Source organism: Monodelphis domestica, chromosome 1 (genome assembly GCF_027887165.1).
Source record: "Monodelphis domestica isolate mMonDom1 chromosome 1, mMonDom1.pri, whole genome shotgun sequence".
In the NCBI taxonomy this organism is placed as follows: domain Eukaryota; kingdom Metazoa; phylum Chordata; class Mammalia; order Didelphimorphia; family Didelphidae; genus Monodelphis; species Monodelphis domestica.
Window position 1 is genome coordinate 593,563,202 of NC_077227.1, and position 27,412 is coordinate 593,590,613.

At 41.2% G+C, this 27,412-nt stretch overlaps 1 protein-coding gene and 1 long non-coding RNA gene across 4 annotated transcripts in view; one reads left to right on the forward strand and one right to left on the reverse strand.

The window, feature by feature from the left end:
- Window positions 1-6,084, reverse strand: part of PHYHIP (phytanoyl-CoA 2-hydroxylase interacting protein) — a 10,764-nt gene extending 4,680 nt beyond the window's left edge. The window contains exons 1-3 of one of the 2 annotated variants that reach the window (XM_007476472.3): window positions 5,764-6,084; window positions 1,305-1,492; window positions 1-175 (exon numbers count right to left, since the gene is read on the reverse strand). In XM_007476472.3, coding sequence (XP_007476534.1) covers window positions 1-175; window positions 1,305-1,492; window positions 5,764-5,893 — 493 coding nt within the window. In that variant the 5' untranslated portion in view covers window positions 5,894-6,084. Of the gene's footprint in view, window positions 176-1,304; window positions 1,493-5,486; window positions 5,556-5,763 lie in introns of those variants that run through there. The other variant, XM_016422299.2, reaches the window with a different exon arrangement.
- Window positions 1-26,937, forward strand: part of LOC103095420 (uncharacterized) — a 27,665-nt gene extending 728 nt beyond the window's left edge. The window contains exons 2-3 of one of the 2 annotated variants that reach the window (XR_001622492.2): window positions 12-198; window positions 3,630-26,937. This is a non-coding gene — a long non-coding RNA (uncharacterized LOC103095420). Of the gene's footprint in view, window positions 1-11 lie in introns of both variants that reach the window. The other variant, XR_008915582.1, reaches the window with a different exon arrangement.
- The last annotated feature ends 475 nt before the right edge of the window (window positions 26,938-27,412 follow it).

Here is a 27,412-nt window from a genome sequence, read left to right on the forward strand (position 1 = left end):
CTCCTGTGCAGAACTCAACCGTCTCACTCCATCCAGACACCAGGTATTCTCCATCACTTTGCTTCACGGCAGTCTGCACGGCCACACTGTATTCTGTGCGGGGGCTCAGGAACCAGTGACCCCTCACCGTCATGGGCAGGGGCACTGCTTTTGCCACCAGTTTTGTGGGGACATCCTATAGGACATAGTGAGAAGAAGGTGAGTACCCAGGAGTCGGGCTAGCTGGTCTACCCACTCTGCATCCTCCAACATACCTGAACTGTCCCTCCCACTCACCCTCCCCTGGAGGTCTCACATAAGGAGGGCCCAAGGCAGGGAAGACTCACACCACTACCACTCCCCCCCCCAAAAGATCGTTTTCCCACTCATACTGAGAGGAATCACTAATGCGGTTCAGATTCTCCCCAGCACCCCTAACCCCCAAATTCCCCTGACATCCAGTTTTCTTGAGAGCTAGAGAAAAATGACTGGTAGAGGGAGGGCCCTAAGACTGGGGGCGGTGAGGACTTCTTTTTTTGAGGAAGACTTCTCCAAGAGCACTCAGCACTGCAGGGCTGTCTCCACGGCAACAGCAAATGCTAAGAAGCCCAGGAGGAAAGAAAAAATGACTTATGTTGGGGGGGGAGTGGAGGGATGGCAGTGGTGGTGGTGGTGATGGTGGTGATGTTAAGCATTCTGTTGCTGTGGCAACTGGCCTGCCAAAAGACACCCAGATCCAAGGAAACAGTTCCAAGGGGGGGATGGTGAGTAACCTGTTTTGATGTTCTGTCATCATGTGGACCAGTTCTTTCCCACCTCCCTCTTCTCCTTTCCTTTTCCCCCAGTTTGGGAAAGTGGAAACTTTCCTTCTCTGCTCTCCACACTCCTCAGAGTGGAGGTATCCCCCTGAAGAAGAGAGATGCCTCCCAGGTGAAGGAAAAAGTGGGTAACAACAACATCTTCCCAGACAAACTGTGGTAGAGAGTAGAGAATAGAGATAGTCTGAGGATGAAACTTGCCACTGATCAAGAGCTGGGGTAGAAGATAGGATCATACCCTTGGCCATGGGAAATCTCCCAGCCAACACCCCAAGGTGGTTCTAGAATCTAAGGTGGCCACGGGATTTGAACTTGAGACTTGGGCCCCCAGGTGTTATAATCCTTCATCTTACCACTCCTAGTTCTTCTTGGCCACCCTGAAGCCTCAAGAATCGTTCAAGTGGTATTACTGTGAGTTGTTTGAGTTGTGGGTATGGTCTATGTGTACGTGAAGGGGGTGGGGGTGTTTGATCACATTGTTTCTCCCCCAACGTGCCACCTACTCACCCTATGCTTGAATTTGTTGGAGTTCTTATTCTCCTTCTTGTTGAGGTCAATGAAGTAATGAGTGACTCTCTCTAGGTCACTGCCCTCCATGGCCCAGGAGATGCGAAAGGAGTCACAGGTGATGTTATTGATCTCAATGCTGTGTGGGGTAGACAGCAGCATCTCCATGCTCTCCTCTGGCTCAGCTCCTAGGGGAATGGCGGTGGGGCAGTCAATGCTATTTCCCTATGGTTTCCCCAAGACCATTTCTTCCTATCATCTTCCCCAGCCCACTCCACCTACACACATATGGAAACCTATGTTCAGAGAGGGCATGCACTGCAGCTAGGCTAAGGTCTCCACATTGCCAGATCTGATCTCAGAGGAGCATTCAGGGGGAACTAGGGTTATTTTAGAGTGGGGAGACTATCCATATCCCCCCCCGGGAGGTGGGAAGGGTGCTGTCTCCCATTCTGCAGCCCCCTGCAGTTCTCAGCTCTCTGCAGAGGGGAAGGCGTAGCAGACGGCACCTGGCAGGTGGCAGAAGCAATGAAAATGTTGAAGCGCAGGGCAGGACAGATTCAGAGCAGATGGAGCTGGGGAGGAAGGGGGGTGCCTCTGGGCTAGTAGCAGGCATCAAAAAAGAAAGGGACAATAATAGGGGAGGGGAAGGGACGAAGAAAAGAGAAAATGAAGGGGGATAGCAAGAGGTCACTTTTAAGGACCATAATAAGGCAAAAGGGAATAGATTCAGAGATCCAGTTGTCACAGGGATCTTGGAGAGATGGGGTATATATTCTCTCTTTTATCTCTTTTTAAAAAGAGACTCAAAACTCAATTAGGTCAGTAGTACCCCACCCCTTACAGGTAACACAGGTGTGTACAGGTGGAGAACAGGTATGTACAGAAGTAGTTCATGGATAGGATGTAGGTGTCATATTCTAATATCACAAGCCATGGCTTTCCTCCTATGCTGTTAATAACAGTCAGCCCTTGGATTTCTCTGCCTTTATTCTCTCCCCTCCATCTTTTGGAATCTCCATTTATTTCATGCTATCACAATATTTTTCTCCTTCCTTCTTACTTGTCCTGTGAGTGCCTGATGCATAGCATCACCTGTTTTGTTTCCCTTCCCCACAAAAACTCCTTTACCCTTCTCTCTGATCCTATATCAGAGTTGTATCAAAAGATAATCATGACCATTTATATCTTAATCAGGCTTGCAAAGAACAATCTCCTGACGACAACTGAGAGTTAGGTGGCATGAGTATTATTAAGTCCATTTTACAGAGGTGAAAACTGAGACTGGGAGAAATTAAGGGACTTGCTCATAATCACCAGAGGAGATTTTTATCTGAGGCAGATCTTTTGGCCTCCGGTCAAAACTCAGGTCTTTAGACTTAAGAGCTCATGTGCTATTTATACATTATGCCACAACTTGTCCTGCCACACCAGGAGTTGTTTTTGTTTTTGTTTTTGTTTTGCTTTCCCTCCTGGTTTCAGTTATGCCCATTAGCACCAGTACCAGCATGAGTGGTTTTAACTAAAAGGGGCCAAAGAGGAAAGAAGATGACTCAGCCATGTATCAAAGATACCACCCATTGGTGTGGTCTCTTCAGGCATGGGACTAGTAGAAGTAAAACGACCAGGATACCAAGTTAGAGACTCCCCTTGAAGAGAATGTCTCTTCTCTTTGAGAAGAGGTCTAATCTTGTTCAGGGAAAGAGGAGGAAGTCTGGAGAAGAGTGATCAGAAGGGACCTGGTCCCTGGGATCTCTCTCCCCTTTCTTTTCCTTTTACAACTCTTTCCCATTCCATCTCTTCTCTCTTTTCCTCTCCATCACATACTGACCTATGGTATAGTTGAAAGAATTTAGGACCTGTAGTGAGGAAAGTCCTAGGCTGAAATCCTACCTCTGATGTTTACTAGCTATGTGACTTGGGCAAGTCACTTAACCTTGGAGTCTCCATTTCCTCATCTGGGAAATGGGACAATAATGTCTACTACACATATTTATTATACAGAACAACTTAGCTAATTTCATTAAGCACACTTTCAAGTGCTATATAATTTTTGGTTATTTTTCTTATCTGATTCCTTTTTTTTTTAACCCTTATCTTTCTAAACCCTTACACTACTAAGTTTTAATTCTAAAATAGGAGTGTGGTGAGAGCTAGATGAATGGGGCTAATTGACTTGCTCAGGGTCACACAACTAGAAAGTATCTGAGGTCAGATTTGAACCTATGTGCTCCTGACTCTAGGTCTGTTGCTCTATCCGATGTGTGACCTAGCCCTACTTGTTCACTTTCACTCTTTCATCTCTTTCCTTAACTCTGTCCACAGCCTGGGTCCCTACAGCAGAATACCTGGCTTTTCACTGAATGGAATCTTCTTGTCTCCTCTATCCATTTTCCAGTGAGTAAGGGGGATCTGTGATGGGTTTAGGAAGCAGATTTTTCTTTGTACCTACCCAAGAAGTAGGTGCTTTTGTTTCTAGCTAATAGAAGTTCAACTTACATTTTCCCCTTCGGTTAAGACTGCTCAGAGCCTGGCACCCCCACATTTAATTGTGTGAGACGTTTGGGTGACAGGTACAATGTATGCATATGAGTGGGGGTAGGATTGAGCCTTTAATGGTGTCATTTCTGTATTGTGCCTTCGTTTTTCTACCTTAAAATCCTTCCTTGCCACTCATGAAGCTTAATCAGCTCTCCCTGTACCATGCCAGCCTTTAGCACAGTACCTGGCACACAGAAGAGGCTTAATAAGTGTTTATTAACCAACTGACAGCATCATTTGAATGTCTCCCTAGAGTGCATGGCATATGAGCATGGGAAGGGATATATAGAAGTGAGGAGCCTTTGGCAAATAAACGGTCAAATGCCACCCAAGAAAAACCAACCATAGGATTACAGAACAGAATCTGCTGCCCTGGGAGAACCCCTAGGTGAAAGAGTCACCTAACAAATCACTGAGACATGACTGGCAATACCAAGCAAACCTCTCTACCTTTGCCATGTCCACCTCAAACTCACAGAGATGGCTGTAAGCTTCAGCCTAGCCTTGACATATACCCAAGAGGCCCCTTTGCCAATTTATATGGAGGAGGCAGGAATTCCTAGATCGATGCCCATACCCCATCAGGTTCTATTGAAGGGAATAGCTGCTGTCTGATGAGGGAGGGTCTGGGGAATGGGTTCTTCAATGCCTTGGCTACTGTCCCTCTCCTAATAATTTTCGGTACTCTCCCTATGATCTGGGAAAGCTAAGAAGCCTCCACCATCCTTGCTCTAGGAGTATGAAGATGGCTGATACTGAGAGAGCCATGAAGCTAGAGCTCCGGTGGACAGAGGGTGGGGGTGAACCATTCCATCTCCTCCGCCCAGATGAGTTGGGGAAGGGCAGGGTTTGAGGGACAGGCTGAGGCAACACCCTAGAGAAACACCTCCACTCTCATGTACACATACATACAGACATACGTTCACACACCCACATATCGGCACATTCACACATATACACTGCCCCCCACCTACACAGGAGTATATCCACCCCCATGTATACCCCTTCCCCCACAGCCTGAGCATACCAACTCACATACTTCCACAGGGCCACTCCAGCTCCCCACAAACACAATCTTCTATGCATTCATATGCTTTTTGCCTGATTACCTTATATTTGAAAAGTCCCTCACGCTTATCCCACCCACATAGCCATCATATATGTAGATGTCCTCATGTATGTACAACTCATATGTACTCCTACTCACAAGTCATAGTCAGGGGTAAGCGCATACAGTAGGAACAGACACATGCCTCCACCTCCACAAGAAACCAATGAGTGCCCACATCCACACAGGGATGCTCTCTCAGGGAGGGTCCTCCCTCGGCACACGAGCACATGAATGTGTGCATGCCTAACTTGCCTCTGGATAGGCTTTAGCAATGTACTGTGTGTCAAGGCTGAAGCAATCCTAGGCGGAATATATACCCCCAGAGACCTGCCTATAACAACACCGTCACACATGAACGTTTATTCTCTCTCCCACCTACCAACCACTTTCTTGCTCTATGGTTATGCTTCCCCATATGGAGAGGCAGTGGGTGGGGGACCCCCTCACATGCATGTGTGTGCATGCATGACACATACAACATACCCACGCCATGCCCATTTCGCTGAAGGCGTGCACATGCCAACACATACCAAAGTAGCCCTCCTCCAATAAACTGCTCCCAGGCTCTTCACATGGACACTCACATGGACACAGGAACTCATAGACTGGTACACATGGTCACACAGGTTAAAACACATACCCAGCACTGCCACCCCCCTCCTACCCTGCACTCATATTTCTCTGTGCATCTAGGGAGATGCACCCCCCCCTCAACATGCACACATGCTGCGCACACAGGCACCCATATTTCTGCCACGCACATACCCACGAGCAGCCCATATGCCACCAGAAACCTTTCCTCCTAACCTGCTGTGTCCCCATTGGCACTGTTCACTGCAGCAGGGCTGGTCACGAGGTGACTGAGCAGTATTGTGCCCCAGAGCCTGAGTCCAGTTCTCACTTTTACCAAAGGCCCCCTGGGAAGGGGAGGGGGCATGCCATTTGTCCTACACGCATGCCAGGGTGAGTGTCCAGTGCAGGGCCAAGAGGACAGGAGTCTGCATCTCCTAACTGTCCCCCCTCCATTATCCCAGTGCTTGCAATGCCCCCACCCCCCACCCCACTCACCCCGGGGGCATCAGGTTGCTCCTGGGAGGGAGAGTAGCTTACCTGGCTCCACCAGGTACTGCAGAAGAAGACCTGACAAGGACGGGGACCACTGTCCGGACCTGCTCCCCTGCGGGGCTGGAGCCAGCAGAAGGTACTGCACTCCTGGCTTTACAAGCAGCAGCACTGGCTTGCTGGGCTCTTGGCAGCTGAGGACCTTTCTTCCATGCGGCTTCTTCCCCTGGCAGCGCCTGTCTTCTCTCTCTCTCTCTCTCTCTCTCTCTCTCTCTCTCTCTCTCTCTCTCTCTCTCTCTCTCTCTCTCTCTCTCTCAGGCACACACTGTCTGCCTGCTCTCTCCTTATGAAACGTCCGCTAGACTCACAGGAGAAAAAGAAAAATCAAAGCAGCGTGTGTGGAGGGGAGAGACTAGGGAGAGAGCAAGACGAGAGAGAGGTACAGGGAGAAGAGAGGGGGTGAGAGAGAGAGAGAGAGACCAACTGAATCTGGCTCCACCAATGGGATCGGTGACTGCACAGCGTCAGGTGATAAAAGAAGCTCTGTCCCTGCTCTCTCCCTGGAGCTGGGTGGGAGGAGGAAAGGGCAGGGGGGGGGGGTCTCCCAGGGAACAGAACAGAGTTGCTTTTGATGATGACTGATACCCTTTCCCCCATCCTTCCTGGAAAAAAAAAAAGTTGCCCCTTCTGGGAAATGTCTGCAGCCCCTAACTTCAGAATGATGCTCCCTAGGCAAAGGGGGTAAGGAATACTCAGTCAATCAACACTCACTAAGCACCTACTGTGTGCCAGGAACTGTACTAAGTGCTCGGGATACCAAAAAGGCAAAAGATGGTCCCTACCCTCAAAGAGTTTACAATCTAATGGAGAAGACATTTAGCAAACAAATAGGTACAAACAAGCTGTGTACAGGATAAATGGGAAATAATTAAGAGAAGGCACTGGAATTAAGAAGCAATGGGCCAAGAAGTCCCAGTGCAAGATTTCTGATTGGGGAAAAGGAGAAAAAGAGAAGAACTAGTAGGTTGGAGATGGGATCCTATTTCAAGAGGCAGGTTATCAATAGATACCTGGGTTCTATCTTTAGCTTTGTTCTTGTCCTGGTCTTACAATTTTAAATCAAGGGGGAGCTCAGTTCCCTTCCCAGTAACTTAAAAGTTAGCAAAGCCTTCTGCAGAAAGGGGTGGGGTAGTGATCTGTGCTTGGTTGACTAGCGTCAGCTAGAAGTTAAGAATCTATTAGGGAAAGGAGTGGGAGAAAGCAGTGGAGCCAGAAGGGTGTGGAAAATACACATGAAGGAAAAAGGATGTCAGAGTTTGGGGAGAACAAGCAATTAGTTAACTGTGCCCATCCCTGTTAAAACTTTATTGTCAGGAGAAGAAAAGCACAGGGTCAATCTCAGGGACCACACAAAGCACACTGTCTTGTGCCCTGGACCTCAGAGCATATACTTCTGCAAGAAAATATTCTATTTGCCAAGGAATGAGGATCCTGAGGTGACACTTGGGAGAAAAAATGATTTCGGGGATTCTAATCACACAACAAGCATTGATGGAGAAACTACTATGTCACCTAATACTTTGAGAGATGCCAAAAGGGAAAATAATAAGAGATAGTCACTGCCCTCACGAAACTAATAACCTTGTTCCTAAGATTATATATGTGAAACAGCAAATGAGAGACTAAACATAATGCACAAAATCTGCCACCTGGATAATTAGTTCAACCTGTATTCAGAGAACAGCAAGATTGGTTCCATTTAACTCAATTCAATAAGCATTTGCTTACTGTGTACTAAGCACTAGGGATGGGGTTGGGGATTCTGTGTGCTGAAGTATTGGGAATGAGGAGTGGGGCTGGGAAGAACATGGCCCCAGACACAAACTGGATGGACCTGTGATTTTAATTGTACAGGGAACTCCCAAACATGAAGCTACCTCTATCAATGAAAGCTAACATCTGCTCCATAGGGGGCACAGAGAGGTCATTTGACCTGCTTGAGCCAGATGATGTCAGAACTGGAACTTGAACTCAGATCTTTCTGACATTCTGATGTTCCTGAGTAAATGCAAAGAAATTTAGAGGGGTAGGAGAAGAGATCAGAAAAGGTCTCCTAGTAAGAGTGATACTTGAGTTGTATTAGTGATTATGTAAAATCGAGTGAGGAAGGAGACCTTTTCAGCTTGGCATAGGCCTGGGGGTAGGAGATAGGAATGCTAAATTGGCACACTTGGTTAAAACAAAGATTGCATGAAAGGAGGTAATGCATAATCAGCCGGGCAAGACAGATTGGAGCCAAACTGCAAAGAGCTTTAAATACCAAATTCAGTTTATATTTTATCCTCGGACCCCCAAAGATTTTTGTGGAGAAAGACTGACACTTTTTGTGTCAGTCAAGATCTAACCTGTGCTTTAGAAATATCATTTTGGCAGCTGCGTTGAGGATGGATTGATGGATTGGAGAAGGAAGAAGTTAGATGCAGAGAAGACTGATTCAGGCTAGAATAAGCAGGGAAGGCCTGGGTAAGGAGATGGGGTGTATCAAGGAAGAAGCATTGGGTTGATGGAGTAGGAGTGATAATGGAAGGAAGTATACTGGAATAGAAAAGTATAATGGAAGGAAGTATAATGGAATCTCCCCTGAAAGAGGGGAGACAGGTAGTAACTCAGTGATGGGAAGCAAAGTTGTCAATAGCAGGGTTGTGAAGGAGGAACAAGGAGAACTTTGGGCAAAATACTTCAGGATGCTGGTGCTGGGCTTTGGGAATTGGCTGTGTCAGAATGGGCATTCCCAGAGGGCTACTTCCAAGGCTCAGGAGAGAAGGCATTGTAAGAGGACAGGACAAGTAGGGGTGGGTAGAAAGGGAAGAAGAGTTCATATGCCCAAGACAAACAAGAGCCAGTCTTGGCTTCAATGGGTGGAGAGCCCAAGCAAGTTTTGTCAGATTCTGAACCACAGAATGCAGTGGGGTAGAGCAAAGCTGGATAAATGACTCCCTTTGCCAAGTAACTAGGCCCCTCCTCTCACACACCTACAGTGAGATGTCAAAACACAGAAGATAAGCAAACTGAGCTTGTGGATAGAGTCCAGGGTTAGACATTAAGGAGACCTGGCTTTTGGTCCTGTTTTCTATTACCATTTGGGATGGGCAATATGAGCCCCAGGATTTGGTTGAGTTTCTTCCTCTGTAAGAGGGGAGGTCAGGCCCTGCTCCCTCCCTAGATGCTAGGTAGGTGATGCATGGAAATATTTCTGGTTTGGAATGGTGTTGAGCTCCAGGGAGTGAATAATAACTAAATGTGAATAAGAATTAATTGACTGAATGCATATTTGTGGGCCTCTGAACTAATAGCTGGAGGGAATAGTAGATGAAAGCAGAGGTGGCAGTGGTAGTTAGATCTTCTAGAGGCTTCTATTCCCACTTATATAACCTGTTCTCCTATCTTTTCAAGGCCCCAACACTATCCCTACAGATTGTCTCTCTGAAAAGTAAGTGCTATCATCTCCCATCCCATCCTCCATCCTGGAAACTTCTTTCTTTCTTTGCCTATTTTTCCTCTTGCCTCAGAGGATTAAAGAATATCTTTCTATACCAAGGCTAACTTATATCAAGGACTCCAATTCCCTCCACATCTTTAATGTACTTGTTTTCAATCTTTCTCCCTCCTTCCCCATCATCAGCAGACAAGCTCAAACCCTCCCTATCCTAAAATAAATAGTCCTTTCAGGGGCCCTGCTACCTGTGTGTGCTATCATCTTAACTTCTCTTTCCCCTTTGCTGCTAAAATGATGGAGAGAATAATTTACACTTAACCACACATTTTGTCCCCTGCAATCTGGCTTTTTATCCTCATGGAGCTGATGGCCCCTTAATTGTAAAAATCAAATGGCCTTTTCTCAGTTCTCATCTTCCTTGCCTTTCCTGCAGGATTTGCTACACTCTTGCTCACTTACACCTTCTTAATGCTTTCTTATCCTTCGCCTACTGTGACACTGTTCTCTACTGGTTCTCCTCCTACCTGTTTAATCGCTCTTTCTTCATCACCTTGGGTGGTTCCTTTCCTCCCACCCGGTAAGAGTGGGAATTCAATTCACAGAATCATAGTCATAGAATCACAGAATTTCAGAACTGAAGGGACTTACTTCAGTGGTCATCTAGTACTCTTTAATCCATTCCTAAACAAGAATCAACCATTATGATGTACTGGACAAATCAAGACAAGACAACAAAGTCTATTGATTTAGTTTTAAGACTGGGTCTCCATGTCTCACCCAGGCTAGAAATGCAGAGGATATTCACAGGTCTGATGCTCTACTGCTCCACACAGTATTTTTGACTTACTCTGTTTCTGATCTTGATTAATTTACCTCTCCTTAGACAATTTGATGGCTTCCCACTCCTGAGGGATCACAATATTGATCCCAAACAGTACAGGTGCCTGATTGTCTTAAGCCATCAAAGCCCAGAATTCTCAAGCTCAAGAGACCTGCCAATTTTAGCCTATCTAGAAGAAGGGATTGTAGGCAGGTGCCACCTTACTCAGTGGCCAGGGAGCCTTAGAGTGCAATAGCAAGGTGGGTGGTATGGTCAATGTATCTAGTAGAGGGATCATGAGCAGAGCAGATAAGATCTGCTGAACTTTCTCCTTATTGAAGGATTATATCTGGTAAATTTCTGTTCATTGAAGAGACATGACTAGCCACATCCTTGCAGCTAGGGCCTAGAAGAAGCCCATGCCCATAACATTTGGGAAGAGAAGATCCTGGTAGGATCTAAGTAAGGCAGTCTCAGGCATTGAAGAAGGGGTCCAGGTTGACCTAGTTGGCTCCCACCCTCCATAACCTGATTGTATCCAGCCTTTATCTGAAGAGGTCCAATAAGGGGAAAACCAACCCTCCCCAGGCAGCCTATTCTCCCTTTGGATAGTCCTAAGTCTAAGAATCTAAGGAAGTTTTTCCTTAATGCAAACCTAACTCTTCCTCTTTGTAATTTCTATTCATTGCTCCCATTTCATCCAAACAGACCAAATCCAATTGGCTAGTCCTTCAAGATAGAAATCTTGTCTACCTGCCACCCCCCACTATCAAACTTCTCTTCTTCAGTCTAAACATCCCCAGATCCTTTCATCAATACTCATATGTCACCAGCTTGAGTCCTTCAGTCCTGCAACTTGCCCTTCTCTGGAAATCCCTGGCTTATTACCTTTGTTCTTAAATTGTGGTTCCTGGAATTGACCTGATTCCTCCCAATCTGGCCCAACTAGAGCAGAGTATAGTATGAAGATGACCTTTGTATTCCTGGAAATTATGCCTCTCTTGATGTGGGGCCTAGATTACCTTAGTTTTTTTGATTCTCACATAATATTGTCAACTAAAACACCAGGGGCTTTTTTTCATTTATTTTTTAATTTTAATAACAAATTTCCACATAAGCTTTCTGAGGTTATATGATCCAAATTGTCTCCCTCCCTTCTCCCTCCCCTCCCAGAGCAGGAAAACAATTCAATCTGGGTTTCCAGGCTTTTTTTTTTTTTCATACAAACAGCTATGATGTACTTTTCAACTTAAATTTGTAAAGACAATTTCTTGAGGCTTTTTGAAGACAATTTCTGGAAGTAAGGCTTTAGACTAATCCTATTACATTTCATCTTATTCTATTCAGCCCTGTGTTCTAGCCTGTCAAGATCCTTTGGGATCCTGATTCAATCAGTGTGTCAGTTATCCCTCCTAGATTGGCATCACCTGATAAATATGCTATCTGTGTTTGTATTCAAGACATTGACTAAAGTGTTAAATGGTATGGAGCCAAGCACAGACTCTTGGGACACTCCACTGGAGACTTCTTTCCAAGCTGAATATTGTATTATTAATGACTACTCTTTGAGACAAACCATTCAATCAGTTACAAATCCAACTAATTGTACTATCACATAGCTTACATTCCTCCTTTTTTTCCTCACAAACACAGCATCAACTTTTTAGTCAAATATTTTACAAAGTTCTAAATTATACTCATACCTTATACCTTTCCCTTAGCTTCCAGTTTTGGTACCTTGACCCAAAATTAAACATTTGATCTAAAAATATTCAAGAATCACCTATTATGTGCTTAATGTATTAGGTTTTGGAAATAAGTCAAAAATGAAACAGTATCTCACCTCAAGGAGTTTACACTGTATTGGGAGAATACATTATGTACATAGATAAGTACAAACTTGCTTTGTTTTTTTAACCCTTTTACCTTCTATCTTAGAATTGATACCAAGTATCAGTTCCAAAGCAGAAGAGAGGTAAGGGCTTGGCAATAAGGGTTAAGTGACTTGCCCGGGGTCACACAGCTCTCTATCCACTGAGCCACCTAGCTGCTCCATGACAGGTATTTTTTGATACAGAGAATACTAACAGCTAGGTTTATCAGGGAAATATTCTTGAAGGAGATGGAGCCTGAACTATGCCTTAAAGAAAGCTGGGCATTCTTATAAGCAAAGATGAGTGGAGGTAGTCCCTTTAACTGTACAAAGGAATGGACATAAAGGTGAAACGATAAATTGGAAGAATGGCTAGTAGACCTGTTTGCCTGGAAAGTAGTGTATATTGAAAGGGAATAATATGAAATATTTCTGGAGGAGGTAGTTAGGATCTAGGTCATAGAGAGCTTTAAAAGCTAAGGAGATTGTATTTTATCCTAGAGTAGAGCTTCTTTTAGCCTCTTTTGCCTCATGGACCCCTTTGGTAATCTGATGAACCCTTCTTAGAATAATGTTGTTAAATGTTTAAAATATACAAGATTACAAAAGAAATATATTATACCAAAGCAAGAGGAATCATTTTCCCATCCAAATGTTTGGGAGTCTATCCACAGGTCCCTTGGAATCTGTGGACTCTGATAGAGAGCCCGTGTCTTAGAGACTCTATGTAGTAACTGAAGATTTTTGAGTGGTGTCATGTTCAGACTTGTGTTTTAGTAGCATTCATTTGGCAGCTAGCTATGTGGAGGATGGATTAGAGAGGTGAAAGACTGGAAGCAATATGACCAATTAGAAGGCTATCAGAATAGCCCAGGCAAATAGTAATAAGGGCCTAAGATAGGGTGGTGCCTGTGTGAAGAGAGTGAAGGTGACAGAGACCAAATGTCAATGATAAAATAATCAAGACTCTGTAACTGCTAGGATATGGTAGCTGAGGAAGAGAGAATAACAACGGGGAAGATTTATGTAGGACTTTCTATCCATTCTCATCTGATTCTCACAACCTTGTGAAGTATGCCCTTAATTCTAATGCCTACAAATGCCTTTTAATTATTTCCTATTTGCCCAATATATAGCTTGTTTGTACAGATTTGTAGGCTTGTTTCACACTCTCCCTTCCCCATTAGATTGTGAGCTTCTTCAGGGCAGGGACTGTCTTTTGCCTCTCTTAGTATCTCCAAAACTTAGCACAGTACCTTGTTCATGGTAGGCACCAATACATGTTTATTAACAGACTCACGGTTACTATTTTTCTTCATTTTAAAAATGAGGAAACTGAGACTGAGGTGCCCAGAATTACATAGCTATTATATCTTGTCTTTGAGTCTTTCTATCTTCAAGTGTAGAACTTCATTCATTATACCACCTAGCTCTCTATCAAAGATGACTGAGTTTGGAGCAGCTGGGTAGCACAGAGAATAGAGTACCAGGCCTAGAATCAGAAGAACCTAGGTTCAAATCTGGCTTCAGGTAATTCTTAGCTGTGTGACCCTGGGCAAGTCACTTAACTCCAATTGCTTAGCCCTTACCATTTTTCTGTCTTGGAACTTATCCTTAATATCAATTCTAAGAGAGAACATAAGAGTTAAAAAAAAAAAGATTGCAAACCTAAGAGTCTAGAGAGAGGGGATGCTCTGCTATGCTGCTGCTATAGTTATAAGACAAAGAGATCTGCAGTGGAGCTTGTTAACAATAGAATGGAGGTTCCAAAGAGTATATCAGAAAAGGGGAGGGCAAAGGAAGTTATGGACTGTTGACAGGGCATGGCTGGGATAGATGAGAATGAGGGTTCAGAAAGAAAAACAAAGATTCTGCCTCACAAGAATAAGGTACACAAAAGCTAGAAATTTGTCCATGATAGGAAAAAGGAAGAATCAGTTGATCTTATTTTTGAGGGATGGGGCAGTGGCAGGAATGTTGGCTTCTTTGACTCTATGTTCCAAGTACAGTGGACCTGGGGCAAAGAAATCAAGAGACATCTAATGAACAGCAAATTTCTGTCCATTCTGTCTCTATAATATCTCTTCAGTCTGCCCCTTCTTCATTCACGTTAGCACTTCCTTAGTTCACAGTCTCCTCTAAACTGGGAATTAACCTACCAACATGCATAGGACTTAAATAAGTACAACTAGAAAATGATTCTCCCAGAAATAAAGGAAGACTGAAATAAATGGAGACGCATTTAATGTCAATAGCTGGGTCATACCAATATGGTGAAAATGATGCTGTTGTTCAAATTATTTTATAGAGTTAATGCTATATTCACCAAATTACCAAAGAAGTACTTTATAGAATTTGGCAAAATAATGCTAGAATTCATAAGAAGTAATACAGGTCATTAATATGTGGGAATATGTATGATACAAATATATGAAAAAGGAAATAAAGTTATAAAAATGAAAAAGTATCAGAACTTGTTATGATATAATAATTCAAATTATCTGATTATGACTAAAAATGTTTCTTCCATAGAAAGCACTTAATAAATGCTTGTTGCTAAATAAATCACCCACCTTTCCTAGATACAGATAGGAAATGAATTATTTCTTTTTTAAACCCTTCTTATCTTCTGTCTTAGAATTGATACAAGTATTGATTCCAAGGCAGAAATGTAAGCCGTAAGGATTAGACAATTTGGCTTAAGTGACTTGCCTAGAATCACATAGCTAGAAAGAGTCTGAGGCCACATTTGAACCCAGATCCTTCTAAATCCAGAACTGGCACATATATCCACTGTGCTACCTAGCTGCCCCTATGACTACGTTCCCCATGACTTGTCTCATAGTCTTTCAACAGTGTAATAACTCTTTTTGTTCTATAACCAGTACAGTTTAATCACTATGGTGCCTCTCTCCCAGGACCTTCATTTTCACTCAGTCTTTACAAGGTAATAACCAGACTTTGTGGAGAATGAGCTGCAAATCAAGACTAAACTGTCCTCTGCTGAGCTATCACCACCAAGCTACACACACACACACACACACTTGCCTCCAGCCCAACTTCAACTAGTTATGACTGCCTCAAATCCATCAAATTGGAAAATATGATAAAATATGGGGGGGGGAATTCATCTTGGCAGGAATGTGGGAAAAGAAGCACACTAACTTCTTATCAGTGGAGCTGTGAATTAGGCCAATATTTTTGGAAAATAATCTGGAATTATGAAAGAAAAATAACAAAATTATTCATATTACGTATCCCAGAAATTATATTATTGGATTTACATTCCAAGGAGTTCACAAAATCATCATTGAATTATAAATTTAAAGCCAGAAGGAACTTTGGGGTCATCTAGGATAAATGAAGAAAATGAGGCTGGGAAATGTCTTGCCTGGTTATTGCCCATCATTGTCAGATTCTTAGATTCCTTTTCCTTGATATTTCAGACTAGTTCTCCCCCCCCCCTTACCTTCTGTCTTAGAATTGATATTCAGTATGGGTTCCAAGGCAGAAGAGTATAAAGGCTAGGGAATGGGGGTTAAGTGACTTGCCCAGGGTCTCACAGCTAGGAAGTGTCTGAGGCCAAATTTGAACTCAGGCCCTCCCACTTCAGGCCTGGCGCTCAATCCACTGAGTCATCTGTCGCCATCATCTCTTCTAAGGTATTAATTATTCTTGCCATTCTTTCCTCCTTAGCTATTCCATTGTGTAACTCTTATTTAGTTTCTCCCAGGTATTCTTATAATCCTTGGTCAGGACATTTTTTTTTCTCTGAGCCCCTACTTGGATTTGTGAAGTTATTCTCTTTTTGGAATTAATCTATGAGCATCTCTCAATCCAAAGTATTGCTTCAGTGTGTTGGGCATTTTCTCCAGCTTACTCATATTACCAACCACAGCACTAGAACAGAGACGTGTTTGGGTCAGATTCTGTTCCTAATCTCTGGAAGACGGAGGTTAAAACCCACTTTCTGCAGGAATCATCTGGCCTTCTTTCCTGTCATACAGGACTGGAGATGCCTAGACACTGCTCAGGGGCCCTTGTTGCAGGTCAGAGCTGCCTTGCTCTTAAAACTGGGCTGCTTAGTTAGCATTGTGCTTTTCACTTACCCTGGCTTGTCTCCATTCGAGGCTTCAGCAGGATCCTGGCAGTCCTATGCAGTCTTGGACTGAATAAGGGAATTTGTAGCGGATTTTCTGGGTTATTTTATTATTGTTCATTCCAGTTCATTTTTAGAGATTTCCTGGGGTACTTGTGAAGGATTTGATCCCTCCTAGGTCCTAACACACCACCATCTTCCCACAATCCTCTTTACCTGCTTATTGACAATAAGCAAGGTCTGTCTATGTGAAAATGTTTACAGTGCTAGAAGTGACATAAATGTTGGCAAACACTCGTACTTACCAAGCAGAAAAAAATGTCAGCCGAAGGCAGCTCTAGTTTAGAATACAAACTCATAAGATCTTACAGATGAAAGCATAGATGGAGTCCTTCTTAATAACTAATATGTATTTTAAGTAACACTTTTAAGGTTTGCAAAGCACTTTACATATATTCTCTCATTTTATTGCCACATCAACCCTGGGAGGTAGTTGCAATTATTATTCTAATTTTAAAAGATAAAATAGAGAAGCCATATAGGGTAAAACCAATGTAATGAAGAGTTGGTGTAATCAACTGAGCAGTCATCCCAAGGACATTTGATTTTTTTAAAATTTTATTTAACTAATTAATTTAGAATATTTTTCCATAGTTCCATGATTCCTGTTCTTTCTCCCCCCTCCCCCCACATCCCCTCCTATAGCTGACACACAATTCCACTGGGTTTTACATGTGTCATTGATCAAGACCTATTTCCATATTATTGAAATTTGCACTAGGGTGATTATTTAGAGTCTATATCCCCAATCATATCCCCATTGACCCATGTGATCAAGCAGTTGCTTTTCTTCGGTTTCTACTTCCACAGTTCTTTCTCTGGATATGAATAGAGTTCTTTCCCATAAGTCCCTCAGAATTGTCCAAGGGCATTTGAAAGTGAAAATGGAAGTACATCAGAAAGGGGAAAATGGAAAAGATCCGCAAAGATTTCCATAACAAACTTCTTTTTAAACCAAAAACAGACTCCACCACACTTGGATTCTAACGTCATGACCCAATATGTGTTACAGAGGAGGTAGCACTGGAGCTAAAGAGAACAAAGATGGGGAAAGTCGCTGTATAAAAACCTAGAGTACATACAGGATATTCATACAAGAGGTGACACATTTCTAACTTTTCTATTTGCCTCTCCAAGGAGAACCAATGAGCTATTTTCCCATTTAATTGCCAATTACCTCTTTCATCTTATCTTAGTGTCATTGACACTGTCAAGATTAGAAAAATTAATTTCCTTTGGTGTACATCCTCAATACATAGCACAGTGCTGGGCAGATCTGATCATGTATTATCACCTCTCTTCCCTTCCTCAATAAACTCCAATGGCTCCCTATTGCTTCCAGGATCAAATATGCAAAATGCTATTTGGCATTCAAAGCCTTTTATAATCTCTCCTCCTCCGGCCTTTCCAGGCTTCTTACACCTTCTTCTCTGCCAGGGATGCTTCCACAAACAAACTGTGATTACATTTTAAAAAATCATTTTATGGAAGAAATCCAATGAAAAAATCTCGTCATAAGAAAAAAATTATTTATGATTGTCATAAAAATGTAAACAAAGCACTCCATCCCTTGGCTCCAGGTGATTTCTCTTGTCCCCTGTGCTTAAAATACTTTCCCTCTACCACTCTGACTACAGACCTCCCTGGCTTCTTTTAAGTCTCCATTAAGATCCCGCCTTCTACACAAAGCCTTCCCCATCCGCTCTTAATTTCATTGCCTTCCCTCTTTTATTTATCTCCCATTTATCCTATATATTTAGTTTGCTTTGTACAAATCTATTTTGCATACTGTATTCCCCTTTAGACTGGAAGCTCCTTGAGGATAGGGACTGTATTTTGGCTCTTTTTGTATCCACAGAGCTTAGCACAGACACAGTAGGGGCTTAATAAATCTTGATTCATTGACTGAAATAGTTTACTAAAAGCTTATTGTTTAGTTGATAACCCCTCATTAGTCAGAATGCCAACAACTAAATTAAAGTTTATAGACTGGCTGAAAACTAGTTAATTGCACTTTCTGCCTCCCTTTTCATCATACTCCATCGTTACCAAAGGAGCAAAGGGGGACTACACAGATCTAAGGGCCATTTTGAATTAAAAAAAATTTTTTTTTATAGATTGTTATGGTCAAAGAAGTCACCACCAAGTGGCCAACCTTCTGGTGATGAGCCTTTTTATACTTAAGTTAGTCCTCAGAAAACATACTCTGTTGCAACTTAAACTATATTTATAGCCTTTTCAGCAGGGTAGAGCCAGCCAGAAATGGCACTGGGCTTGGAAAACTTTTGAGAATTCGATCACCTCCACATTATGATGAAACACTGGAGTAGGACTTTGCTGATTACCATGCAGTAGTGAGAGCCCATTCGAGATTACATAATAAATCTGTAGTGGACCCAGCATTCAACCAGAAGCATAAGAAAAGGATTAGAGAAAGTAAATGATGGAGAATAATGATGATGATCATCATCAGTGTTTATGTAGTAGTTTAAATTTTGCTATGCATTTTATATATTATCTCATTTGATACTCACAACAATACTCTGAGATAAATGTTATTATTAGTCTCATTTTAAGGATGAAGAAACTAAGATTGAGAGGTTACATGACTTGCCCAGGGTCAGAATGCTAGCAAACTAAGACTAGATTTGAACTGAAGTTTTCCTGATTTCAAGTCCAGCATTCCACCCTCTATGACATACTGCCTGGGTACAATGGGAGCAATATCCTAACCTACCATCACTGGGTAAATTAGACTAGTTTCTTTCTTAAGTGATATTGAAACATCATTTTGAATGGCTAATGGGACTAAAGGTGCAGGTTATTGACATCATTTCCAGCTTTCCTGAGAACATATAAAACTGGCATGTTTGGGGGCTCCAACTTCACTCTGAAACTTGGTTGTCCAGAGGATGATTAGGGTTACCCTCCCTCCTAACTCCTCTTTTTCTAGCTCTCTTATTAATATCAAGCTATCAAGGGTACCACTGTCCCCAGGTGTCATCCTCAACTCCTCACGCTCTCACTTGTAATAGCTAACCAATTATCAAGTCCTCTCTTTTCTACCTTCACACAATCTCATGTTTTTTTTTTCCCCTTCTCTTTCTTCTAACATTGATAAAACCCTGGTGCAGATCCTAAATAGTCTTGGACTATTTAGTTCCTTCTTAGTTTGAGATGCCAATCGTATCTCCATTTTAAAATGTCTAATAGACAAAACTAAATACAATAGCTGGCTGGTTGGTCTTCTAGCTGTATATTCTCTCCCCATTTCAGTCCATCCTCCATTCAGCTGTCAAACTGAATTCCCTAAAGCCCACCTCAGTCCTGTCACCCCAGTATTCAGAAAACTCCAGTGGTTCCCTATTGCCTCTAGGATAAAATCCTTTGTTTGGATTTAAAAGCCCTTCATAACATGACCTTTTCCTACCTTTCCAGTCTTCTTATACTTTACTACCCTTTATGTACTTGGTAAGCCAGTGATATTGGCTTTCTTGTTATTCTTCAAACTGGATAGACCATTTCTGAACTACAGGCATTTTCACCAGTTATCCTCCATGTCTCAAACACTCTACTTCCTTCCTCACTTCCCTGATTTCATTCAAGCTCTCATATAAATTCCTATCTTCAGAAAGAAGAATTTCCTGACTCACTCTCTCTCTCTCTCTCTTTCCCTCTCCCCTCACCCTTTACCTTCTGTATTGATTCCAGGGCAGAAGAGTGGTAAGGGCTAGGCATTGGGGGTTAAGTGACTTGCCCAGGGTTACACATCTAGGAAGTATCTGAGGTCAAATTTGAACTCAGGACCTCCTGTTTCTAGACCTCTATCTACTAAGCCACCTAGCTACCCCTTCCCACTTTCTCCATAATTTTATCAATTCACATGGGCATTTCCATTCCTAATCATTCTAAGTTCTTGTCATACATTCCCAATGGCCTATTAGATATTTCAAAATGAATATAACCATAGGTACCTCAAACTCAACATGTCCAAAGCAAAACTCGACTTTCTTCTGAACTTCTCTTTTTCTCTTCTTCCAGTTAACCAGGTTTACAACTTCAGTATCATTCAAGTCTCTTCACCAAACATGTCAAAATTTTGCCATTTCTAACTCTATAACACCTCTCAAATCCATCTCTTCTCTCTCACAGGCAACTACAACCTTAGTTCAGGTCCAAATCACCTCTCAAAGCAGCAGTCAGATAGATAGATGAAGAATCGAGAGAGCAGTACCTGGAAACTCAAATAGGAAAAAATTATCTAGGAGGAGAGAGTGGTTAACCAAACAACAAGCAATCATTAAATACCTGCCATGTGCTAGGCATCTTGTCGGATGCTGGAGATATAAAGACAAAAATTATATGGTCCCTACCCTCAAATAGAAGATGACCTTCATTTGGAAAATGGTTAGATAAATTGTGGTACATTAATGAAATGGAATATTATTGTTACAAAAAATGAATATGAAAACAGAAAAGCATGAAAATATATGAGCTAACACAATGCAGATGTAAGTAAAGTCAGAAAAACAATTCATACAAAGATGTAAATTGTGTAAATGGAAAGACCAACCAACACAATACGACCAAGACTGAATGTGGCAACATTTTATAAAACTTGGCCCCAAAGAAGAGCTATCAGAAGGCCCCTCTCCAAACTTCTTTGTAGAGGTAGGGATCCACAGAAGTGGGCTGTTGAATATAATGTCAGGTTTGGGTTTTTTTCAATAGTTTTGCTGAAAAAATTTTTTCTTCCTTTGTAAAGAAAAAATCTTTGCTATAAAGGATGACTTTTTTTGGAGAGAAAGGCAATTTAAAAACTAAAGATTAATTTAATTTTTTAAAAAAGATCATTGGTGATTTTGGAGAGAGTAGTTTTCAACTGAGTGATGAGATAAATTGTAGACAGCTAAAAAGTGAGAGGAGAGAAAATGGAGGCAAGTTTTTTCTAGGAGCTTGGTTGTGAAAAGAGAGAAGATACAGATGATAGCTTTAGGAGATGGTGGCATCTAGTGACAGGTTTTTAAGTGAGAGAAATTTAAGCAGCAGGGAAGGAGCCAGTAGATAGAGATTTAATATGAGAAAGAGAAGAAATGATAGTGGAGACAATCTTCTAGAAAAGACTAGAGAGGGATGAAATTAAGAGTCCATGGAGAGAGGTTGGCCTTGCCAAGGAAAAAGGACACCTCTGAATTAAAGAAGAGAGATATATTATCTAGGAATTGAGGAGAAGAGGGCATTTACAGTGAAAGAGGTCTATTTTCTCATATTAAATTTCAACTATCAGAGTGAAGATGCATGGGATGATGAATGGTTTCAGTACAAGGTGAGAAGAGGAACCAAAGGCAAAAAAGATATTGGGTATATAAGCCTAATTAATACTTGGCTACTGATAGAATTTCATGTTCATAAAAAGTGTTTGCCACTGTCACGAAGGGAGAAGGCCTACCCTTTAGATGGCAAGATTCTCTGAGCCTTCCTGTTCTGGAATGACACTGCCAATTCCACCAGCCCTGAAAATGCAGAAAATCCTAAATGATATCTGTAGTCACTTGCAAGATTTTACCCTAATTATTCATATAGTAAAAACTATGAACCCTATAAATAGATAAGATCTGGAACTGAAAAGGAGAAAAGCATGAATTGCCTTTGAGAAATTAGATATATATAGAAGTATATTTTACATGACAATTAAAAAAACAAAATTAAAAAGAAATTATATAATTCTTTTTAAAAAACCTTTACCTTCTATCGTAAAATTAATACTAAGTAGTGATTCCAACACAGAAAAACAGTAAGGACTAGGCAAGTATGGTTACGTGACTCGCCCAGGGTCATACAGCTAGAATGTTTCTGAAGTCAAATTTGAACTCGGCACCTCTAGTCTCAAGACCTGGCTTTCTGTCTACTGAGCCCCCTAAATTCTTTTCTGCAAACTATGGTCCAGGGAGCCCTCTTTCCTAGGGGGCTCTAGCTCTAAGTCCACATGGATTTAGATGCAGTGTAGGAGCACCTAATCCCAAAAAAGGAGCTTGAACTTTCTTTTTCTCTGTTGGCTTGTTGCCCCTACCTGAAATTAAGTCAGAAGGAATCTCAAAAAAAAAAAAAACTCAGATATAGCCAAAATGGGTATAGTGTAGATATGGCATTTTATTCCAACCCTTGTTCTCTGTCCTGACTCTCCTCCTCACTGGCAGATTTGGGAACCCCATATTAGGGAAACAACCATGCTGATATACTTCATACAATCTCCTGTCAGGAATCTAGGGATAATCCTTTCATAGGGTGGTAGGCTACATTCTTCTTGCTCACTGTCATAGCTCCTGAGCTCCTACTGATATACTTTTTTTTATTTATGGAAAATCAATTCCAAGACACCATTCTCTCTCTTTTTTTAACTCCATATCTTTTAGTCAGTAAAGCAAAATGCAAACAAGAAATTTATATAAGTAAAAGAAAGTTATATAATTTATGCAAAGTTTTAACACTTTTTTAGCATTCTTTTTATTTTGAGTTCCAAATTCTGTCCCATTCTCCCTCCCCAACCTTATAAAAATTTTATTTTATAAAATTTATAGAAAATTCTTTAAATTAATCTAAATTTCATTAATTTCATTAAATAATTGACAGACTAGTTTACAAAATTCTTTAAATTAAAATTTAATGTAAGGAATAAAATTAATTGAATAGCTCATTAAGTGTTAATTAATAATTTAACATAGATTTATAAATCATAAGGCAAAACAATAATACTCGTAATATTTATTCATCAGTAAGCAAAAACAGAAATAATCCTAACATTTGCTCAGTGGAATATGGCAAGAATAATCACAATATGACAATATTCCCATACACCTGGGTTACCTTTTACATATACTTGTGAAGGAGACTGAGCATACATGCACTTAAAGAAACTTAGCAGGAAGACACATGAGTGGGGAAACCCTTGACTGCAGAGCGACTCACAACTCTCGTCTGAAGGCCTTCATGTTATTGGTCCTTTTAGGAAAAATCTGCATCGTAGGACACTGCTTCTCTGTTAGCTGCTCCCTTGTAGGTCCTCACCTCTCCTTGCCATACAAAACTATTTCTCTTTTGTTCTTGAACACTTGAAACAGTGATGAGCTCGTTTTGCTCCTAGAAGCCAACAAAAGCGCACTAAGAAAAGCGTTAATGCTTTCAGTGACAAACATTTCCCTTAAGCTGGAGAACTGGCAAGCTCCTCTTGCTAAATCTGCAAATAGCAGGGGATCCCTCTTTGTCCAATCAGCTTTAAGCCTCTTCTCATGGCAGAGCGCACCTCGGAACAGGGATGCAACGTCTATCTTTTTTTCCCCCATTTCCACCTCTTAAACCAGAAAGGGCAGCAGAGGGCAATGCAGGCATTCCTGAGAGGTTCCTCTCTCTCAGCTGCTCAAGACACTCAATGGCTCTTCACACTGTGGCAAGATTCATCTCTTATCCAATGAGCTTGCAGCAGCAGGAGCTCTAGCTTTCCTCCAAATTAATCAACAAAGCAACGATTCTCTTCCAATCAGAAAATGCCCAGCAAAGAAGCAGAGGGGTAAACGATCTCAGCTGGAGTCCTCCTTCTTAATCTGTCCTATTGCGTCTTCTCAAAGCTTGTCCTCCTGCTGGCTTCTCAACAGCCTTTAATGCCTCAAATCAGAGCCTGTTGGTGGTCCGTGAATGATCTTTTGTCTTATAAGATAAAACTCCAGAAATCCTTCATTCTTTCAGCTCTGAATCCAACATTCCTCACGTAATCTCCCCGGAGTTTCCAGTTTCCAGCTTTGTAATTTTGTCAGTTACAAATTTCAAAACTCTAAAAACAATCCAATGCAAACGAGCTGATGGACCACAATCTCCTGCGGCCATTACACCCTCAGTTCTTTACTCAACCTTTAAATAGCTGTTTTCATCTGTCAACATGGAATTTAGGAATCCCAAACTTGTGGCCTAGTGGGATCTGATGAACCCCAAGTTTCAGGACTAGCTTATAGGCTGGAGACCCCAAAGTTTGTACTTATTCCCTGTTCCCATGGGAATCTACCCTGAGGGTCTCCCACTCAGTCTGAAACTGCTAGCCTGGGATTCCCTTCTGGAGGCAGCTAGATTGAGAGCCAGGCCTAGAGACAAGAGGCTCCTTTTCTTAAAAGGAAGCATTTAGGTCATAAGGAAAACCTGGCAAAATATCAGTGCCAAAAGGGGGGAGGCCTTGCACATAAATAAGAGATTCTAAGCAGCATTTTTAATAAACAAGGTTCTGACAGAACACTGAATTGCTCCCCAGTACTAGTAAAGTTTATACAGTTTGGAGCTTCAAATCAAGAAACAATGAGATTAGAGAAAGCCTTTGTGCCTAGGAATACTAATGAAATCACCTTTAGACTAGGCCTAAATTAAGTGGTAAAGGAGTCCTCATTGCCAATGAACAAATACTCAGTAAAATAAAATGTGTACCCAAAACTAATTTAAGGCTACAACTCAGTCCAATCAGGAGAATTATTTTAACAAAAATTTTTATCTACAGACTTTACATTAGCTGACTCAGTTGCAACATTATTTTTTTTTCATACTAGGTAGTAGTTAATAGAAGTAAAAAGTCTTAAATTGTTTAAGTGCATGGTTATGGTAGTTAAGTGATTAAAGGTGAATGAAAACAGTTTCAAAATCCCTAGCATCTTAATCTCCCCAAAGGGGTGTGTATGAGGTGTGTGAAAGGTTTTAAAATTGAGGAAAATTAGAAGAATTTTAATCTTGAGAATTTTGGAGTTTATTTCAGTATTGAAACTTAAATTTGAATTTAAAAATAGTTTTGAAGCTGAAATTGCCATGCAGTCATTTTAATGTGGTTTTGGATTTTGGGGTGATAGAATATTTAGTTAGAAGTTTACTTGGTGCTGTAAACCTCAAATTTCCTTAGACTTATAATTGTTGAAAATTTCACCATTGGGATATTTCATACTTGGAAAATTTCTTACTGATAGTCTATTGGAATGGGAACCCCATTGGCATGGGAGGTTCTTTCTCTTCCCTTCTTAAGATTACTTTAGGACAGAGACCCTTTGCTGAACAATGGAAAGGACTTTGATCTATGCTTAAGCATAGAACAGGAATTTCTTTGAGTCTTGATTGATTTTAGAATTGATACAATGGAGATACTTGGAATAAATCTCCACCCTATTCAGTCCTAATAGGATTGAGTAAGGGCTGCAGCCTAGATCAAATTTTAATTATTCCAATCTCTACCATACTCAAGTTAACAGGATTTAGAAAGGGCTGTAGCAAAGGAGTATAGATTTAATCATTTGAAAATATGACCTTCAACAGACATGTGCAAAAGCCAGAAACCTCTGGGCGGTCCTGGGTTAAGCGAGAGCCTCCATTGACAGGGAAATTGATGAAGAGTGATTGGTAGATGTGAGGACTGAGGGGAGGCAACTTGGATGGTGTCCTTAAAGATAGGAGGGTCTGGAGAGGAGAGGATGGAGTTTTTTGGTCGGTGTGGTTCCTGGGCTCTGAGGAAGCTTGCTCTGAAGGAAGCTGAAGGTGGGGGCCTCTGAGACTGTTTCTCCATTTTGGACACGTGAGTGAAAGGGACTGATCTCTTTTCTTTGCCCCAGCTATCTAAGGGCTTGGGCCTTTTGGCCCAGCCTAAACAGAAGGGGTATTTAAGCCCTATTCCCTTCTCTCCCCTTTCTCTCTCTATATATATCTCTAATTCCTTTCTTGCTCCTATTGTAATTAAACTCCAAAAAAGGCTGACGGCTGACTTGAGTTTTTCATTTAGGAATTACATAGCTGATTCCTTGGCGACCTTAAATTAATATATATCAGTCTTTTAAAGTGATTCCCTTGTAACATTGTGGCTGACCACACGGGAGTCTAAAGAATCCTCTCAATAAAACTTTTTCCTTGCCTTTTTACTATACTGTTTCACCACTTAGTCCTTTTTTTTAAAAAAAAAAAAAAACTTGGCTTAAAGACACAGCTGCTAGAACACGTGAGTATAAAAAACTTTTTCTCTTTTCTCCTTAAGTTAAATTGGAATCAGCAGTTTTTTCTTTTTCTTCCCTTTAATCTTAAGGGACAGCTGGGTAGCTCAGCGGATTGAGAGCCAGCCCTAGAGGCAGAAGGTCCTGGGTTCAAATCGGACCTCAGATACTTCCCAGCTGTGTGACTCTGATAGACAGAAAACAGCTGTTTTTAAATCTCAGCAACAGGACTCTAAAGTCCTGGCTGGAAGAACTGTTTCTAAATATCCTTTCCCTTAAGGAACAACTTCCTGGATTAAAAAAAAAAAAAACCCTGTGGAAAGTTTGTTGCTTTGCCCTGCTCCCCACCTGTTTTGTGAAATTACAAAATATACATATAAAAATGAGTACTACATTCTTTGACAATTATATGGCAGCTGAAGAAGTAGGGGCATTGAGGAATGAAGGATACCTCCAAATTTTTATATTAATAGGTACTGTCATTTTTGTACTCCTCAATACTATATTTAGAGATGAAAAAATAAAAAATATTGAGGATAAAATAAAACAAAATGAGGATAAAATAAAACAAAATGAGGATAAAATAAAACAAAATGAGGATAAAATAAAACAAAATGAGGATAAAATAGAAAATATTGAGGATAAAATAGAAAATGTTGAGGATAAAATAGAAAAAAATGAGGATAAAATAGAAAATATTGAGGATAAAATAGAAAATATTGAGGATAAAATAGAAAAAATTGAGGATACAATAGAAAAAATTGAGGATACAATAGAAAAAATTGAGGATAAAATAGGAAATATTGAGAATAAAATAGAAAAACTTGAGGATAAAATAGGAAATATTGAGAATAAAATAGGAAATATTGAGGATAAAATGGGAGATATGGAAGATAAAATAGGAAAAATTGAGGAAAAAATGCAAGCCCAATTAGAAGATCTAAAATGTTTCTTACAGGATCAATGGGCAAACACCCACTCTACCAGAAACAGACCTGTTTCTGAACCTTTGAATGAGGAAATTTCCTTCCCTGAAATAGAGATGGAA